The 20,687-nt window shown below is 44.1% G+C and overlaps 1 protein-coding gene across 4 annotated transcripts in view; it reads left to right on the forward strand.

Moving 5' to 3' along the window:
- Positions 1-20,277, forward strand: part of grik4 (glutamate receptor, ionotropic, kainate 4) — a 246,026-nt gene extending 225,749 nt beyond the window's left edge. For 3 of the 4 annotated variants that reach the window (XM_088300430.1, XM_088300429.1, XM_088300431.1), the window contains 8 exons: positions 1,468-1,581; positions 10,950-11,059; positions 13,899-14,072; positions 15,367-15,532; positions 17,071-17,296; positions 18,521-18,649; positions 18,726-18,844; positions 19,784-20,277. In XM_088300430.1, the coding sequence (XP_088156556.1) occupies positions 1,468-1,581; positions 10,950-11,059; positions 13,899-14,072; positions 15,367-15,532; positions 17,071-17,296; positions 18,521-18,649; positions 18,726-18,844; positions 19,784-20,185 (1,440 nt within the window). In that variant the 3' untranslated portion in view covers positions 20,186-20,277. The remainder of the gene's footprint in view (positions 1-1,467; positions 1,582-10,949; positions 11,060-13,898; positions 14,073-15,366; positions 15,533-17,070; positions 17,297-18,520; positions 18,650-18,725; positions 18,845-19,783) is intronic. The other variant, XM_088300432.1, reaches the window with a different exon arrangement.
- The last annotated feature ends 410 nt before the right edge of the window (positions 20,278-20,687 follow it).

The following is a 20,687-nucleotide window of genomic DNA, read 5'->3' on the forward strand; positions in this document are numbered from 1 at the left end:
AACACTAACGTGGCATTTAAACAGGGGTGTATAGTAGGGCTGGGATTTTCCTTTTCATAGCCTGATATCGATTCATAAAATCATATTTCGATACTTTTAATCATGTCTTTTTCCCCATAAATGACATTTTGCGTCATGCGAGTTCTTGTCATGACACAAAAGTAGGGTATCAAAACAAAATGGCGGAAGCAGGTCAGCGACAACAAGCATGAAGGCCGATGTATTTATTGTTTAGATCAGGTCCTGTTCAATAAAACGTACATGATTCATGTATTGGCTTCAATTCTTAATGTGCAAATGATAATATTTACTAATGCACCAAGTTACAGCAAGACGTTTGTCCTAATTGCAGCTTTTGTTCTTCTGAGAATGGCTTCCATACAAAAGTAAAATTTGTACTTCATGAAATCCTTGATTGAATCAAGATTCAATCAAAGTGAATCTTGAATCAAAAATCTGATCAAATTGGTCCTCCTGTGTGTCGAATCAAATCGATTTTGTAAATTTGAATCGATACCCAGCCCTAGCGTGTAGACTTTCTACATCCACTGTGGATGAGCAGGATTAGCGTAGTGCTGTTATGGAAGCAAAGAATGAGCAGAAGGTGATAGTTCAAAGGCCAATCTTTTAAATGTGATCTAAAGCTTACATTAATTATGGAACAAATCTAACGAAGAACAGCAGGTCATGCATTTGCAGGGGCATCTGCAGTGATGCGGTGCGCACCTCCCCCCAATTCTGCTCCCCCCCTCTCCTCTCCTCCTCCCATTCTTCACAATTCCCTTCATTCTCCCATAGCGGCCGAAGTGCTGCCCCTTCCACTTTGTGTCCCTCGGGGAGATGAAGACTCCCTCGCAGTTAGATTTTACCGCCTTGTTTTCTTGTTGGCCATTTTGTTACCATGTTTTATCAGCCACCGCTTCCACCACTTATTTGATCGGCTCTATAAATGTGTTTACCCAACCTTCAGCCCAAGTTAAGTGGGATTTCAGACCAGGGCTGCATATACCGGTCGACCAATGGCGGCTGGTGAGTTTTGTACCTTAAGTTTAGTGATGCACAACATCATGTCACAAAATAAGTTAAAAAAAAATATATGTATAATATATATTTTATATGTATATATATATATATAATTTTTTTTTTTTTTTTTAAATAATGGTGGTCTCTTCAGCACAAATATCAGAATTGAATGATGGTACAAATCTGCTTCATCAAGTCAATGTTTGCACTCTTGCTTTGCTGTGCTCACCTGATTCATGGCTGGATTGTAAAACATGCCACTGATGAAATGTCAGAATTTGTTCAAGGGCTTACTATTTGAAGCATCCGCAAAGCTGCCAAATGTGTAATATTTGTTTTGTAAGACTGTCGAGTCTCTCCAAGTACAAGAACATTGGCACAGCTTTCTTCAGGTGGTCTTTGACTCTGTACATGACATGGAAGTGTTGACTGTGTGCGTTTCAGAAAGCTGACTTGGCAGTTGCCGGCCTCACCATCACAGCGGAGCGGGAAAAGGTCATTGACTTCTCCAAACCCTTCATGACCCTCGGCATTAGCATCATGTACCGCGTCCACCTGGTGAGTCACGTCCCACGCAGTCAAAGCGATTAAAGGACATTATTGGAAGTGGAGCCTGCGGGCGGGCTCGCAACCAAAGAGACGCTTGCGTCTTTCGGAAGCTCTATGGGACACTGACCACCCAGATTTAATACTTCTCTAAGGAATTTAAACCACAAATCAACTTTAGAAGTTTTCAGCTTGGCAAACACTTATTATTGCCTAAATTTAGAAGCGGTATGTACAGCACTTATAGTGATTCAAAGTCCGTGGACCATAAAACCATAAACTGTCTCCTGTAATATCAAAATGTTTTGAAATATTTTTGTTCAATTTTCTCTGCACAATACTTACCATGGTCTTTTTTTTTTTAAATCTTGAACAGGTGTAAAACACTTTTTTAAAAACCAAAACTAATAATAAAACTAAAATTAAACTAAAAATAAGTGCTTTTGAAAAAACTAAAAAAAATAAAAAAAAACACCCTGAAAAGTAATTAAAACTAACTCAATTTAAAGAAACAAAACTCAAAACGAAAAAAAAACCTCACTATACCGTGATTAAAATTCCAAAACTATAAAATTCCTGGAATCTTTCAATGCACCGTGGTTTACCAATGATGCTACTCGAGAAAGGTTTTTTTAACTTTTTTTTTGTCTCACCGACAACCATCGCAAATGGCACTGCTTATCCAAAGTGTTATCAAAAGATTTGTGTACTTCCCTCGTTCCATTTGCCGTTGTATGGAGGCGGCGTCTATGTTGACAAGACAACACGCAATATCTGCTTTGAAAAACTATCGTCACACTTATGGAAGGATGGCAAAAAAACATTCATACTCTGTATCCCTCTGGCTCAGCAATGCCGCCAACACCAACATTGCGCAAACTGTCCAGCGTGGTGCAAAGACTGCTAATGTCTCTCGCCTCTACGCCGCGCCCTCCTTAACCTCTGTTGTATCTCCAGAGCAAACCCAAGCAAGAAACCTTGACACAACTCAAGTGCCGCCGGATGCGAGCCAATGTTTGCAGAATCCGAGGCCCATTAATCAAGGCCACCCTCCTCCAACACCCAAGGTGACCCAAGGAGCGCTTAGCATAGCGCCGATTGCGGCCCCGACTGTCTTTTGTCATCCTTCAGGAGCCTTTATTCCTATTCTCTCTTGCTGTCCTGTTTGCCGTTCTTGTAAACATCTCCTCTTTTGTACATCCCCCGTGTCAGCGCACAGTGCTAATAAGTGGAACAGCGAGGCACTCAATTGAGCAGTTTGGGAGAATCAATCGATGGACTCGGCAGGTGCCGTTTTAAAAGGCTGCCGGGTAGCGCGTTGCCTCTGAAGTGGGCGGCAGGCGAGCAACGGGGCTGCTTGAAGCGGCACGGGAGCTGACATCCCACAGGTTTTGCTGACATCGGGTTGAATTGGGCCAGTCATGACCCGGTTGGGGCACTATTATTCTGTACGAGACAATCGGAGAGGACAATTTACGATCAAAAGACCCGCAGAAGAGTCGAGGGTTTGAAAATGAAAGGGGAAAGGTCCAAGTTCTTTGTTTTTTTCTTTTTTGTTGGATCACGTGAGCTTGCCTGCTGTTGGCGTTTCTCCATTCACTCATCGCTCTTCTCTGGTTTGGCTGGTTTAATGATGTGGAATCCTATCCTTAGCGGATTGCAACTAATTTGGTAGACGGGGTGTTATTTCTGTATGTATGTGACAAGATGCACCCAAAATTGTGACGAAGACCTCATTGGTGTCATGGAAGTATGATTAATACATCTAGACTGTTTGAGATTGTTGTACGCTGGGGGAGGAGCTAAGTTTAGCCTGGGTCGTTGAAAGGATGGAGAGTACGGCTGAGTGTCATTTATTTTTAAGAGTTAGGTCAATTTCTCCAGCACCCTCGCGACCGCCGTGAGGAAAAACTGAACAGGTAATGGTTGGATGGACAGCTTGTCTGTTTGGGATTTTGCGCCAGGGAGGAGCTAAGTTTAGCCTGGGTCGTTGTTAGAAATGATGGAGAGTATTTGCCACAAATGAGTGGCATTTATTTTGAAGAGTAAGCTCGATTTCTCTCGGCATTTCCACTTATTCCCAATACCGCTTTTACCTTCATGCTTTTGTGATGGCAACATTGGATTCAATCATTTTTATTTCCAAAATCCTACTCTTAAAAATGATTCTGGATATGAAGAAAAACTCATCCTGAAACAGTCTGACCTTGAAATCTCCACTGTAGACGTTTTTTTTTCATCAAAACCGACGCCGACCAAAATCATGCGGCGGTTTGTGTATTTCATCAGACAGTTGATGCGCGCGCCGCTGTTGGCCTCAGTCGGCCATCATAGATATGAACAGTGACACAGCCGCAGTGTAACCTTGAGCCATTGGCAGCCTGCTCTCATAGAAACTTTCATTCCTGTCACCTTCATTATCTCGCGCCTCAAAGCGCGGGAGGTAACGGAGTCCTTAAGAGACGTCAATACGCTTCTTGCCTTCAAGCTGGGGACTCTTACGTCAAAGTAGTCACTCGTAGTCGCTGTGTTGCATAATTGAACATAGACGTTCATTAGGGCTGAAAAGGAGCAGCAGTGTCATTTTCAGCAGCGGGCCCGAAGGCGGAGTGTGGTATAAAGATAAAGATAAAGATGTCCTTTATTAGTCCCACAATGGGGAAATTTGAGGTGTTACAGCAGCAAAGATATAGATCACACAGAGTCGGCGGCGTAATGTAGCCGTTAATGTATGACATTAGCAGCAGACATTCATAAAAAGCATGCAAATATACACAGTATAAACGTATCTAAGTGTAAGGAAACACTCCTAATGCCTGTCCATTATACAGAGGGGGAAACGCTGTCATGATAAAAACTACTGAAGGATTGAAAATACTGCAATGTGTACGCCTCCTTGGTGTTGGCATAGAAAAGGTCCAATATTTTATTGTCTCTGGTGTGGCAGGTTACATATTGTGTGAATGAAGGCAGAGAGGAGGAAGGAGAAGCATGATTGAAGTCACCAGAGATAAGGAGCAGGACATTTGGGTGCTGTGTTTGTAGCCTGCGCTCACAGCTGCAGTCAGTACGTCACAGGCTGTCTCACTGTTAGCAGAGGGTGGCACGTACGCCGCCACCGCGATCACATGACTGAACTCTCGCGGCTAATAGAACGGACGCATGCTAACAGCTATCAGCTCAATGTCCCGACTGCAAAGTTGATCCTTAACAGTTATGTGCCCAGGGTTACACCATCTATCATTAACAAACACAGTCAGCCCTCCCCCCCTTTCCTCTTACCGCTCTCCAGTGTCCTGTCCGCGCGTAGTATTTGGAAGCCGTCCAATTCCACGACGGCGTCCGGCGTTAGCTCTGTTAGCCACGACTCCGTGAACACCAGCAAGCTAGCCTCCCGGACAATCCTCTCGTGCCGGGTTAGCGCTGTTAGCTCGTCCATTTTATTGGGGAGGGATCTAACATTCCCCATAATAACGGACGGGAGGACGGGGTGGTATCGTCTCCTCCTTGCCTGGCGTTTAGCCCCCGCACGACATCCCCGTCTCTTCCTCCTCAGCTCGCGGGGGATATCGGGTCTCGCTCCGGAAGCCGACGCTGGGTTAGCACGGAGAGCTAACAGCTGATCTCTTGAGTACACGATCGATCCGTAGCTCAGAGTTTCGTCTCCGGACACGATCGCGCAAAAAACAGCCCCCAACAGCAGTAAAACCACCGCAAGTTGTATGTCAATTGCTGAGATGAGGTATAAATAAAATAAAACAGGGTAAAGGGAAAAACACACGAAAAAGGCTCAATAGTGAGCCACGCTGCTGTAAACAGGCAGCCACTCGCGCGGCGCCGGAACCGTATACAAAGCTTTATTGACTGACGCATAATGCCGCGCTTGTGTAAAAGTCACATGCAGTATACATTAGTCGATAGCCACGCAAACATCCAATAGAATCCTCAACATTTATGCTATTTCAAATATTTGGGTTGTTTTGCGCCAAGTGTTGACAGCAGTGCATTTCACACGTACGTAGTCCGAATTGAGTAAATATCCCACATAAACTCATCATTTATGACACCTCGGCAGGAGAAATAATGTACGGACACACACTTATGCCCGACTAAGTGTTGGCTGACCTTGGCTGACTAGAGCGAGCTTCTCTTGAAAATGGCCTCGCAAGTGTATCTGCAATCAAATCGACACGTTTCCCTCCTTCGGCCATTGTGGGTTTAAAAAAGCAAAAAAAAGCAATTTATTCCGAAGGCGTACTGTCTTCTGAAATCTGCCTGGCAACACACGCTAGCTGAATTCTAATTAGATAAAACTTCCCACCAAAAAAATACAACACTGGAATATAATATGACAGGAATGTGAAGAATTTGAAGGCCTTGATCGCCCGCTAGTGATGGGAAAATGAAGCTTCAAATTTGCTTCATGAAACAGTTGTTGTAATTTTGAGTCCTCTAGATGGCACTGTTGCTTTAAATAAAGGTTTAAAAAAATGACAAGTCAGTGTGCTCTCAGCCCAATGTTGATCCAAGAGTGCCATCTACAGGAGTCCAAAAATACTACAACTGGTTCATGAAGCAGATTTGAAGCTTCATTTAACCATCACTAACGCCCATCACTGGTTGACAGGAGTGTTGTTGCCTCACTCTTATCAGAACGCACGATTTATTTACACAAATGGGGATACTCTTGCTTTATTTTTATTTTACACTGAGGCAGCTCACGCCCCACATGTGGCCCACCCTTGTCCTTAGACCATTTGAAAGCATTGCGCTTTTGTGTTGAATGTGTCTAGCAGAGCTCAAAAGGCGGTGAAATGATGTTCTAAGTGACCTCGTGACCTCGACTGAATCAAACGCTCCCTCTTTGGATTGCTCCCACCAGAGCAGGCAGGAAAATACACAAGACGGGAAAGAGAAGAAAGCAGACGTGAATGAGTAAGGAGTTTGCTGGGGGAGAAGATAGAATGACGAGAGCTGAGTTGCAAGCCGAGAAGAAGAAGAGTTGAAATGACAATGGGAAGTGTCCTTCAGTGAGTCAGTATTCATGCAGGCAGTCTTCAGGGGCAAACATTGTGGTGTGCATATTAAGAGGCGGGATGAATAGATGAAATCCTTGACTGGATAACCTCACCAACTCCTTCAGACGCACAGAAGAGAAAACAAGACCATCAAATGTCAAAAGAAGGGCTCCCACGAGTTCTTAACAGAATTAATTTTAATTTAATTTTTTTTTTCACTCTCTGTCTTGATGTCCTATTTGTTTTGATTAACCAGAGATGGGCACTTGACCCTGTTTTGCCAGTCAGTCCCTCGTTCTCCGGCTGCGATCTCGGTACCATTCCGGCCTCAACCCTCCTGCTTTATTCATAAAAATATTCGGCCACCGACCCCGTTCTGTTAATCCTGTGCTTTCCACCAGAAAAAAAAAGTTTTTTTTAATCTTTGCTTAGTCTTGATCAAACAACTTTCCCGAACTGAGAAAATCTCACCTCAGTGTGTGAACAGAACCAATCCTCTTGACGGTGACCGCATCGTGAAGTAGTCCTAAATTGTGTCACTTTGCAACGTAGCAAGTACGGTTTTGAGGTACGACGTCTGACTTGTTTTCCAGTCGGCGTCAGTGCAGGGGGGGTCACAGAATCGTACAGTCTGTCAACAGAGAATTATCACGGCAAGTTAAAAAGAAAGCTTGTCTTCTTATAATTGCTTAAAATGTCTGATTAGACTTCATCACATGGTTGCGGCGTCGCACTAGATCTGGAGACAGGATGGTCCTATTCCCATCCTGACACAAGCAAGATCAGAATTCACCAATCCAGATCGAACTGTCCTATGCCACTAAATTAGGGGTCTTCAATCCTGTTCCTCGAGCGAACGCTGTCCTGCCTGTTTTGTGGTCACGATTGTTATCCAGCTTCTCTAGACTTTGTTCACGATCTGATCTTTTGAATCAGGTGTGTTGCAGCAGGGAACAATTGAAAACAGGACAACGGCCCTTGAGGAACAGGATTGAAGCCGCCGGCGCAATCAGCAGTACTTTTACAGACGTAACAACGACTTAATTTTTGGTTCATATGCGACATCACTTCCATCTGCGCGGCCGTTGACTTACATTTACTGCTCGAGCCCACATCGCCAATGAGCGACAGCACAAACAGCTCGTGACAAGCTCGGAAGCGTCGACACGCAAACACAAACAGCGCTGTGGTCTCACTGTCTGTCAGGCACAAACAAACAGTCTACCACAAATACATGGAGCGCTTTGCAGGCCAAACATGTACTGGAAAGCACTTGTGACAGTCTGAAGCACATTCAATATTTGCCTACAAGTTATTATTAAAAAGTGTGCTCACCTTTTAGTGACACTCCATCCTCAATTACGGGCGCATATCACCGGCAGTCACCTCCGCTGTTGGGAGTGATTCATCTCATCGCACCGGGTTATTAAAGAACTGGTGCTGCTATGATGTCACAAAATATGGAAATCAGTTGGGATGTTTGATACTGCCAGATACCAGTACGAGTACTCAACTCTTGAGTGGTCACCAAAATCGATACCAAGTACTGATAACGATGCACAAAATTTCCCCCAAAAAACACCATCGATTATCTTGAACCATTTATCCGAATGAGGATCAAATCACAGATCATTTTAAAGGCCTTTCCTCTCCTCAATGTGTATGACCTCAAATGGTGCAGCAAAACAAGTAGACAGAAAATATTACAATTCTCATGGGCAAATATTCTGTATCTTCTACAAAGAAGCGCCTTGATTATTGCAGCTTACTCCGTCAATTAGTTTAAAAAAATCTTTACCTGTATGTCTGAGTAATATTGCCCCCTGGTGGCCGAGGTGCATTATACTTCATTAGGAGCAAAATGTGCCGCTGGAATGGAATCATGGCATTTTTGGATGATTTGAGATCCAAGTATTTGAGATAAGAGTGTGGACACAGAAGAAAGTTAAGCTTCTAAGTCAAAGCACCACTGTATGAATCTTCCACTTCTGGTATTTATTTATTTATTTATTTTTTGAAAGATTCAGGCTTCACAAAGACCAAAAAACAAACAGCTAAAAGCACTGTAACAGTTTTTTTGTTTTTTTTTGTGAAAGGAGACATACTGCAAAGAAAAAAAATGTGGGTGTTTTTTTTATGCAGTTCCTTTTGCAAAATAAAATATCTGCTGCTGCCTTTTAGTGGATTATATTGCCTGCAGCTCTTTGTCTTAATACAAATATATTAAAGCACCGAGATCTGCAACACAAAACCATGTGCTCTCAGTCTCAATTTTGGATCTTTTGGCCACCATCTGTTGGCATCGTTGCAGCTCTCTTCATCTTTTGTAACGGCCCCTCAATGGGAACTTAAAATGCGTAGAAGTTAACAGAACGCTGCTTCAGCACGTAGCCGGTCTCCACCAGCAAAGAAGACGACGAGAAGGAGGCGTGTCAGCACAAAGGGCCATTAGCGCAACAGCAGCAGCAACAAGTTTTCATCTTCCCCGGCGTTGCCTCCAAAGCGTCCATTCTCTCCTCTTTTGCTCTGCCGGCCTAATGCATTGACGAATGTTCATCGAAACGGGCCTCGTTGATCATAACAAATCCTCAGCGAAACGTTTCCAGCCATGTGCCGCAAATTTCATTTTGCCTGAGGCTAAGCGAGATATTAGTGAAGCATTTGTGGTGTCCCCCGCAGACGTTATCGTTGACAATTTAGCATTGGGATGATTTTCGAGGGGCTGATGAAATGGTAATTGAAGAGCTCGTATCATGATGGCGTTGTTGTAAACGAAACAATTGGTCGTGTGAATGCCGCCGCTGTTTTACTGCGCCGCTAACCCTTTCACGGTCGCAAAGCAGATGGCATATCTCTGTGGAAGTGGATCCTATTGCGAATATCCGCTCGATACGCACACACACACACACACGAGTGGCACTGCACTGCTTCACTAGTAATTGGTTCCATTTAGAGGACAGTGGCTGTTGGTGATAGATAATGAAACACTGTAATCTCACTGGTCTATTACTTACTAACAGTCGGGGGAGTGACGACGGAGAAATGCTTTCGTACTGTACTTAAGTCGCTATTTTTTTTCTGTACGTCGTCGAGAATTAATTTTCCGATGACTTTCACCTGGGTGATTGAAAACTAGTGATGGGAAAATTAAGCTTCAAATTTGCTTCATGAAACAGTTGTCGTATTTTTGAGTCCTCTAGAGGGCACTGTTGGTTTCAATAAAGGGTTAGAAAATGGCAAGTCAGCCCAATGTTGATCCGAGAGTGCCATCTAGAGGAGTCCAAAAATACTACAACTGGTTCATGAAGCAGATTTGAAGCTTCATTTACCCATCACTTCAGAAAACCCACACAGACAGAACAACTCTTTTTTGGGAAAAATAAATCAAATATGATATACAAGCTGCACCAGGTTACAAGCCACAGTTTTTTATATTGAAAAAAATGAGTTGTTTAGTACATGTCCAGAACAATTTTGTACGGTGACTGCACATAAAGGTACATAAACAGAAAACCGTGCCTTTTAACACGGCAACAACTTTGCTCATTAAAGCAGAACAAACCCAAGACAAAAAATAAAAAATCAAGATTCTGAACTATAGAGCGCCCCCTACTGGTGAAAGAAAAATCCACAGAAAAGCCGCACCGTTGTATTAGCCGCATGGTTCAAAATCAAGGAAAAAAGTAACGGCCCCCACCCCAATAATTGAGTCATGTATACTTTTATTATATTGTATTTTTCCTCACTTGACATAAATTGTGATTATTTATTTATTTTTTGTTTTTTACAGCTTGTTCCATTTGTATTTGTTTTTATTTTTGAAAGTATACAGGGACAGTGCATATTAATCAAACAGTTTCCTGTAAATATGACAGATTATAGCCAATGGCTAATTTGCATCCGTTCATGGGAATACAAAGTCTTATTTATCATGTTGTCTCACAATTCACCATCACTCTGCGGTATTTACTGTCCATGGGAGACCTGCTTTACGACTCTTGATCTGAATGTTTATGTGCAAACAAGAGCATATAATTGTAATGCTATCAGTTTACAAGAGGGAGATCTATACTTATCACCCCCAACTAGCATTGTTTACTTCGCCACTGTTGCGGCCAGCTGTAAATGTTGATTAACTGACAGTAAAATACGGTGGCGGATTCAACGCGGAACTTTGGACGCGAATTAATCTCATTGACCGCGTTGTTGATTTGTTCCTCGTCACGTTTTAAAGACTGGGTATTTAAACGATTAACCTTCCTGCTTTCAACACCCTTGTCGGGTTGGATTGAGGTGATTTGAAACATGATCAAAGGTTGAAACATGAGAGCGGAAACACGGTTCTGTGCGTTTGTGTTTCAGGGTCGACGGCCAGGTTACTTCTCCTTCCTGGACCCGTTCTCTCCAGGCGTGTGGCTCTTCATGCTGTTGGCCTACTTGGCCGTGAGCTGCGTGCTCTTCCTGGTGGCCAGGTAGACACACACACGCACGCGCACACTGACGGCAGACGTTTTGATAACACTGATCAACTGTTTTGCTAGAGTTTGACAAGATAACATTCCTCCTTTTTTTCATTTATTTTTTCCTGCACATCAGGTTTTCATGATAGTGATGCTAATAGAATTTGTCATATAGTAATGTAATTTAATATTTATGAATTAAGGGTTAAATTCAGCAACAGCTGGAATTTTTTTCCTGAGGCGTTATAGCGATAAATTACAGCGCACGTTAAAATTGGCGTTGCGGCAGACTGTCGCTGACCTAAATTGAAAACGATTACAAAAAGATATTGGGTCATATGGATGTATTAACTGTTTTGTTGGGTTGCCTCTGGGGAATGTAGCAAAACATAATGGCTTGTAGGGCTGAAAAATTTATCGTTTTAGGATTGAAATTGCAATCTCAGAGAACGCGATTTCGAGATAGTCAAAGCTGTTTTTCTTTTTTTGCCCCACACTCACAAAGCAGGTCTGGTTTAAAAAAATAAATAAATAAAATAAAAAGAAATGCGGCGCGCTGTTGCCCGTAGTCCCGGAAGTAATTTATTTCGCCGCTGCTTGCATGCTAGGAGCCAAGCTATCTAGCGCCGCAGCATTACAGACTGTACTTTGTAAAGAAAATCGCAATTCAAATCAAAATCGCAATATCAGTCAGAAAAATCGCAATACAATTTTTTTCCTATAATCTTTGCTGCCCTAATGAGATCGGTAGCGGACAATCCACTTCACACTCAAAAGTACACAGGTGTGCCATTAATCGGTGCAAAAGTGCCTCGACAGTCATGTTTTTGCTAACTCTGAATTTCCACCACGTCTATTTTTGAATCAACTTAGATGAAATGTAATTCTCCCTTCCAAGAAATGTACATCAACTGCTACCAAAGACAAGAAGGCTAAAAATCATCATTGAAGCCATTTACCTCGTTTTCTCAATCGCTCTGCCTTTGTCAAATGACATGAAAGGATTTGCAGCGCCGTAGGAGATCGCGAAAGCTTCGGCTGCCCAGAAGGACGTGTGAAGTCATGGTGAAAAAAATTCGACTGGGAGAGAACAAAAGAGACCAGAGAGCAGAATAGTGTTTGTGTGATTAGAAATATGGGGTGAGGGTAGGGGGGCGGGGGGGGGTCGGGGGACACACATGTTTTCATCCTCTTCAGTCAGTCTCTGCAGGTGATCATATCCAACAAAAATAGAAGAGATGTGCTCTTGCCCGGCCTCGCTCTTCAGCATAACACTGACACCTGGTGGACAGATAAAGAACTGAAACTAAAAACAAGGCATTGCAATCAAATCCATCCATTTTGGACCAGCTGTGCACCGTGCAACACAGTCGAAACCGGCTGAAGTTGAAACATAGCTAGCGACGCGGAATGTTTTTTTCTTTTTTTTTTCTTCTTTTTTCGGTGGAAACTCATTTGCATTTTTGATTGGCTGCCAACAGCAACATTGCTACTGTTGAGCCGGTGATTCAAATTTTGAAGTGCTCGACAGTCATCCACTCATGACAAGTAGTTGGAGAAACGAATCCTTGTACTGCCTGACCCACCGGGCTCCGGCACTCCTATTTTGGGCCAATCGGAATAACCCAAATGGTTCATTTGAACAACGCTCTGAGTTTCCAAACAGTTGGAGTGAAGCAGGCCATGCTCTGAGCTTATTTCCGAACGCACCCACGATTAACTAAGGAACAGTGATTTTGGGTGCGAGTTTGAGCTCTACTGTTCTTGGTCTTGGTTTGTGTAAGATACATTTCCCCCCAAAATGCAATTTATACTCCAGAGCGATTTATAATCTGAAAAATACGGTATTTATGCTGCTTTGTAGCCCAAGTAGTGTGCTATATTCTTGGGACTGTATAAAATATAATCAAAGTTTTATCCAAAATGATGCTACAAGACTTTTAAGTCAGTGGAACGACTGGTTAGCAGGATGGCCTCACAGTGCAGAGGTCGTGGGTTCGATTCCGGCTCCAGCCTTCCTGTGTGGAGTTTGCATGTTCTCCTTGTGCCTGCGTGGGTTTTCTTCGGGTACTCCGGTTTTCACCCACATTCCGAAAATGATTGGACACTCTAAATTGTCCCTTTGTGTGCCCTGCCATGCCTACTGCCCGAAGTCAGCTGGGATAGGTTCCATCACACCCGCGACTAGTGATGGGAAAATGAAGCTTGAAATTTGCTTCATGAAACAGTTGTTGTATTTTTGAGTCCTCTAGATGGCACTGTTGGTTTCAATAAAGGGTTTAAAAAATGGCAACTTTCAGCCCAATGTTGATCAGAGAGTGCCATCTACAGGAGTCCAAAAATACTACAACTGGTTCATGAAGCAGATTTGAAGCTTCATTTACCCATCACTACAGAAAACCCACACAGACAGAACCACACTTTTCTTTTACCCATCAATACCCGCGCCCCTCGTGAGGTGAAGCAGCTCAGATAATGGATGGATGGACTTCTAAGTCCACTTTAATTGATGAAAATGTTCACTGAAAATATTATATCTTAGCTCTGTCTCGTCTCACGCTGATTTTTATGCTTGATATCTACCGCGGGAAGTTACCACTAGAACAAACTAACTTTTCTGAACAGCACTGATCCATATATTACAAACTTCTGTTCATATTAAAGTCGGCAGCACATGAGAATAAGAAGTTTGTCGACAATCTGGTGGCAACCAAAAGACTTTGTAACTGTTGGATTTAATTCCCTCTCCTGCTCTGCTTTGACTTGCTTTTTATCTTATTGCCAATTCCTCAACTCACTCACGCTGCTTGCCTCAAGCCCCGCACACCGTTGCACGTCTTGTTCTCCACAGATTGACACCTTACGAGTGGTACAACCCGCACCCTTGCCTGAAAGGACGCTGCAACCTGCTCATCAATCAGTACTCCCTGGGAAATAGCCTGTGGTTCCCCGTCGGGGGATTCATGCAGCAAGGGTCCACCATCGCCCCCAGGGCGCTGTCCACGCGCTGTGTCAGCGGAGTGTGGTCAGTGTGGCGCACGACACGCATCATAGTTGCTGGTCTGGCATCTCGTCGTCATCTTCATTCCTTTGTCTGGTTTCATTTTGTTAGACTGCTTTCAGGCGTCACCTCTGAACGAGAGCGTTCGTCATCTTGTGCGCTGTCGGGTTCTTTCACACCTGGACAAGGTTACAAGGGAATCCGTTTATTGTAGCAACTTTCGGGTTTTTCTTCCTTTGTTGCCTAAAAGTGTGTCAAACTGGAGGGTTTTTAAAGAAAAAAAATCAAATAACCTTCTTTGAATTAATCATTTAAAAAAAAAAGTCTGACAAACTAAATCACATCACCCACAGGAATTTATGTTCTCCAGACACTCTAAAATATGAATAAAACATGTTTTATAGCAAATAACTATAGTTATTATCTATAGAGGGAACCACAAATCAACTCAACTGTATTTATAAAATTCTTAAAGACAACCATTGCTGTATGCAAAGTGCGGAACAAAAGTTAAGTCCTTGAACAAGAAACAATCATAAAAAAATAATAACGAAGACACTAAAAAGCACCAAAACAATAAAATAAAATAAAAAACAAGTCTCATGCTGAGTCAATAGCCAAAGAATAAAAATGAGTTTTAAGACAAGTTTTAAAGATGGAACGCTTGCCTAACGTTTAGCGGGAGGTCGTTCCAAAGAGAGGGACCGACAATGGAAAAGGCTCGATCCCCTCTGAACCTTCGCTTAGTCCTCGATACCTCTAATAGTGTCTGGTCCGCAGACCTGAGGTGCGCAAGAATGGAGGACCTCAGAGAAGTAAGGTGGGGTGAGAACCATTCACAAATCTGAAAAAGAACTCCAAAATGTACAGGGAGCCACGGAAGGGACATCAGAGTCGGAGTTGTGTGCGCCCTCTTAACCAGTACCAGTCAAGAGGGAGCCACGGAAGGGACATCAGAGTCGGAGTTGTGTGCTCCCTCTTAACAAGAGGCTGGCAGCAGCATTTTGGACCAACTGGAGACACTTGATGGAGGATTGTCTGACCCCAAAATAAAGTGCATTACAGTAATCCAGCTGTGATGTGACCAAGGCATATTCTTTACGCTTATTTTTTGCAGCATGACACCCCCCTCTCCCCTTTCATCCCGCGCCAACATTATCACCTTCATCCATGCCCTCCTCATGAACAGGTTGCCATGTCTTCCCGTCTAAGGTGTGCCGCCGTCGTAAAGCCGCGCACACTCCCTCGTTGTTTATCGCCATACAGCTGTCTGCTCATTTGCATAAGGGCATACATATGCTCTCGTCCCCCCGCACAGGTGGGCGTTCACATTAATCATCATCTCCTCGTACACCGCCAACCTGGCCGCCTTCCTCACCGTGCAGAGGATGGAGGTGCCCATCGAGTCAGTGGACGACCTGGCGGATCAGACGGCCATCGAGTATGGCACCATGCACGGCGGCTCCACCATGACCTTCTTCCAGGTCAGGGCTCACGCACGTCATTACTTTTTGATAGATTGTTTATGGTGCTCAGTCAATAGGAAACTCGCGCAGATTGACCTAAGAGGACTTTTAATCCAAGGGTCATCGGTGATCTTATCCCCCTTGGTCACCTTCCTGTCTCGCGCCAATCACTGGTTTCCTCCCTCCTTGACCACAACTGCTCAATAGCTTTCTGCTCAGAACTCGAGGCGCGAGTTAGTGATGGGAAAATGAAGCTTCAAATTTGCTTCACGTAACAGTTGTTGTATTTTTGTGTCCTCTAGATGGCACTGTTGGTTTAAATAAAGGGTTTTAAAAAATGGCAAGTCAGCCCAATGTTGATCAGAGAGTGCCATCTACAGGAGTCCAAAAATACTACAACTGGTTCACGAAGCAGATTTGAAGCTTCATTTACCCATCACTAGCGCTAGTCCTCAAGTGAAGCACCCACCGTGACTTTAGCGAGAAAGAAAAAAACAATAATTTGGAAATTAGAGAAAGAGCATGTGATAGGGCAAGTGAGGAATGATCTGGTGCGGAGGAATAAAATTCATCGGCCTAGTGGCTGCTTCCTTGCGTGTTCTATCGCCTACCCGGGCTGTTAATTATGTCAGTGCGGACAAAGTCAAAGAAAGAAGGAGAGTAACTTGGAATGCTAAGTGAAGAATGTGTCCTGCGAGGAGAGTAGTGGAAAGAGAACTCGCACATAAAATAACAAAATGTGCATCACTGCTACTTCTGCTGGAAGAAGTCACACAATCTCAAGTTCGGGCTACTATTTCACGGAGGAAGCCGTGGAAATACGGTCGGTCCGCCGACAGTCGATTGCCGTGATAAAACGTCGTCGTGTAGAACAGTAACTTGAGAAATGACGGTCTCCCCCTGTTTTCGCGATGGATAGGGAGTGAGTAGTGCAAAACATTTCGCATTAACTCACTAGTTCACAGGTGTCAAACTCTGGCCCGCTGGCCCAATTTGGCCCGCAGTGTAATTATATTTGCCCCGCGAGGCTATACCAAATGACGACGATGACATTTTACATTCTATATCAGGGGTGGGCAAACTTTTTGATTAGTGGGCCACGATGGGTTCTAAAATTTGACAGAGGGGCCGGACCAGGAGCAAATGGATGGAGTGTTTTGGTCACCTCACCTCATCGTAGAAAAAAAAATACATTTAATTTTATATGAAAATGAACAAAAGCATTACAAAAAAATATGTCTTTGACACACTACAATATTTAGAAAATAAAACATGAACAAGCTTTATTCATTTAATTTTTTTCAAGTTTGGTGGGCCGGATTAAAACGTTTAAGGGGCCACATGTGGCCCCCGGGCCGTGGTATGCCCACGCCTGTTCTATATGATAATAGCAGCACTTTTTCTTGTTACTCCAAGACATGGGCGGTTGAATGGTTGATTGATTTATTTAATTTTTTAAATAATTATTATTATTCAATTTTTATTCAATAAATGAATGTCTTTAGCAAATTGCAAAACGCGTCCGCTAACGATACGGTCTGTCAACGGCTCTGCAGAACTCCCGCTACCAGACGTACCAACGAATGTGGAACTTCATGCACTCCAAGCAGCCCAGCGTGTTTGTGAAGAGCACGGAAGAGGGCATCGCTCGCGTCCTCAATTCCAACTACGCCTACCTGCTGGAGAGCACCATGAACGAGTATTATCGCCAGAGGAACTGCAACCTGACGCAGATCGGCGGGCTGCTCGACACCAAGGGCTACGGTATCGGAATGCCGCTGGGTGAGTGGGGGGAAATCAAATTTCAGCATCAAATAAATTCAGCGGACGCCTCTTCAATTCATTGCGAGACTGTGAAGAGAGCTTGAGGAGGACGAGAATTTAGTTGGAGGAAAAGTTGCGCCTGAGAAAAGGCAAACTATTTGTAGCTGTCACGGGGAGGAAAGATGATGCAAGATTTTTTTTTTTTTTAAAGAAGACAAACTCAAACATGCTTTAATAGAACGTCTCTTTCCATTCTCTGATGGAAGATAAGAGAATGTGAAATTTGGTTCCCTGGTGCGACGTGACTCGCTGCTTGCTCCGAGTCTCTCATGTCTGCCGTCGCTTCTCCTTTGATCGCATGTTGAGTTGGAGGTGTCGACGGAGGGAGTAACACCTTAAAAGTAAACACGAGATATTTAAATTCCTCTCAAGGATGGTTAACCCTAATCTTTACAATGCACGCTGTGAGGCTGTCTCAAACTTTATTTTGATGTCGGCCGTCGTTAGGATGATTTTTTTTTTTTTTTTTTGCTTTGACTTGCGAGCGAGTGCGAGAAGGCGGCAGAGAATCCAACTCACCTCCCAGCTTGCAACAATTGGGCAGAAAGTGAACAGTCCTTATTCTTCCCGCCCTCCCCCCAAAAAATAAATAAGAGGCTTTGAGATGTTTATTGCCACTCCAAGTTGCAGTTAACTGTCAAACTTAACAACTTAACTTAATAATGAAAAAGGCCATAGATGGGTCATAACAGATATATTAACACATATGGTGGCGCAACACATGTAGACACAATATATAGGCAATAGTATACATTTAGAACAAATGCTACCAAAAAAATAAAAAATGATAATAACTAAAAGATTTACCGCTGCCTTGTTTTTTTTTTTGTCTTGTTTTTTTAATGTATCCCAGATATGTTATTTTAACAGGAGCGTGTTTATTTTCTATATCAACTGTAAAAATCAAGCAAGTGCGGGTATAATTTCCCAGTTGATAAATGCCTAACCTTGGTGGAGATATGGGCTCACAGGTTGCTTTTGTTATCTGACAAATGTGTTTGTGTGGAAAAAAAATATATATATGTATATATACATATATATGTATATATATATATATATGTGTGTGTGTGTAAATAAAAAAAATATTAGAACCTTGATGGCGTCACCGTCAAAACCAAGGTACCCCGTGTATACATTTGTGTGTATGAACGCTTTGGAGCTTTCCCTCATTTATGACTGCAGGCTCTGTGTACCGCGATGAGTTTGACCTGGCCATCCTCAAGCTTCAGGAGGACAATCGCCTGGAGATCCTCAAGAGAAAATGGTGGGATGGCGGCAAGTGTCCAAAAGAAGAGGACCACCGGGCCAAAGGTTCTTCTTGCTCCCATTCCACAATTCACGTCATGCTCTCCTCCCCAATTTTCATTTCCTTCCCCCCCTCCCGCAGGTCTGGGCATGGAGAACATCGGCGGCATCTTCGTGGTGCTGGTGTGCGGCCTACTGGTGGCCATCTTCATGGCGGTGCTGGAGTTTGTGTGGATGCTGAGGCACGCGCCAGGAAGCGAGGTGAGAGAGGCCTATGTAACCTGCATCTGCTTTCTATCCCTCTACCCCCCCTGGCGCCCGGCCCCCCGCGGGGCCGCCAGGCTCCCCTCGCACTGAGCAGGTCTGACTCGTAGTTAGTCGCCTTCTGCTCCCAGATGTAATGAGCACAAAACCAAAGATTTACCTCACGTGGTCTACATGTATGTAATGCTGTTAGAAATCGAAATATAGAAAATGTCATCTTGAATGTAGTCCGGTCTCTTGGTGCATTAACGGTGCTGGCAGTCGTCGCCTTTTCATCAATGATCTGTGTGATTATTAACCTTAAAATCCAAGCAGGCCTGTTCGATGCCTTCCAAAGTGTGCAGATCCTCAGGCCGACAATGCAACTCATATTGAAGTTATTTCCTAGCATAGAAGACGTTCTATATGACGTGTTGATATCAAGCCTTCTAATATTGTGCCGTTATCAGGGTGTCCGTTGAACATAGCCTCGTCTCAGATGGAGATTGTTTTAACAGTCCTGTAGCAGCTATCGGGTCTCGGCCTCCTTCCACGCAAACGGTTCAAACGCTGAGCTTATTTGTCTCGGCGAGATGTGCTAAAGCCGTGTGCTCAGCCTATTTCTGATGTGATGCCTTTCAAATGATACTCGATGACTTTGTCTTTTTTTTTCCCCGAAATGGACTCGACACTGTGACTTTACTTCAATAAACATGCAGTATGTGAAAGCCAAACGTCGAATTGTGAGTCCTTCTTTTTGAACGAGATAGGTCCATTTTTCGCCTCACTTGAGGAATTGCACTAATATGATTGTTGACTGGCAAATTTTCAATGTGTGGCATTGACGAGCATCTAATCTCTAATGTGTGATCAGTGTGGCCTCTCTGCCTTTCCTTCCCTCTAACCCCCCCCCCTCCTCTCTCTCACTATCTGCTCCCACCCGTGGGTGCGCTCCAGCAGTCGGTGTGCGAGGAGATGCTGCGCGAGCTGCAGGGCATCGTCCTGTGTCACGACAGCCTGCAGATGCGGCGACGCCGGACGTCGTCCGTCACGCGGCCGCGACCCCTGCCCTTGCCCCTGCCCCAGGAGGAGCGCCGGGCGCGAGCGGCTGCCGTGGGCCTCGCCAACGGCAAGCTGTGCGCCGGCACGGGACTGCCCGAGCCGCTCTCCCACAGACTGGCTCAGGAGGCCGCCCTGGTGGCCAGAGGCTGCAGCCACATCCGCATTTGCCCCGAGTGCAGACGCTTCCAGGGCCTCCAGATGCGACCCGGGGGGGCGGCCGGCGCCCTGCCGTCTCCCACGCCCAGTGAGGAGAGCATAGAGTGGGACAAGACGACAAATAGCAGCGAACCTGAATAACGTACCCTGCAGACGGTGCTTTGTCGCCGGATCACCCGACGCAGGACCAAGGTACTGACTCATCTTTTTTTTTTTTTTTTTTTTTTTTGGGGGGGGGGGGATCTCCTGGGGTCGGATTTGTCTTTTCCTTGCTGATGAAAAAACTGATGAGTCTGTCTCATGTCTGCCCTCCGTACAGCTCCGAACGGGACACACAAAGGACAAACGGCCACGGGCTATTTGTACTATGCAGTATTTTCAAGTCATTTATCAGTGTGCTGTTTCTTTCTCTCCCCGTCTTTTTAAATTATTCCTGTTCTCTGTTGGATTACCAGTACTGAATATTGTTGTTATATTGTTCCAGGAGGGGGGGGGGGACATTAAACAAGTTACTTTTTTTTAATCTGACAAATGTATGTTTCAAGATGCTGGCTGGAGTCTGAGAAGAACTACCTGAACTCTTTTTGATGCTTTGGGACATGTTTGCTTAAATAACGAGTCATTTCAATGTGTTTCTTCTTTT

Source organism: Idiotropiscis lumnitzeri, chromosome 7 (assembly GCF_059441095.1).
Source record: "Idiotropiscis lumnitzeri isolate Australia: NSW breed Sydney's pygmy pipehorse chromosome 7, RoL_Ilum_1.0, whole genome shotgun sequence".
NCBI lineage: Eukaryota > Metazoa > Chordata > Actinopteri > Syngnathiformes > Syngnathidae > Idiotropiscis > Idiotropiscis lumnitzeri.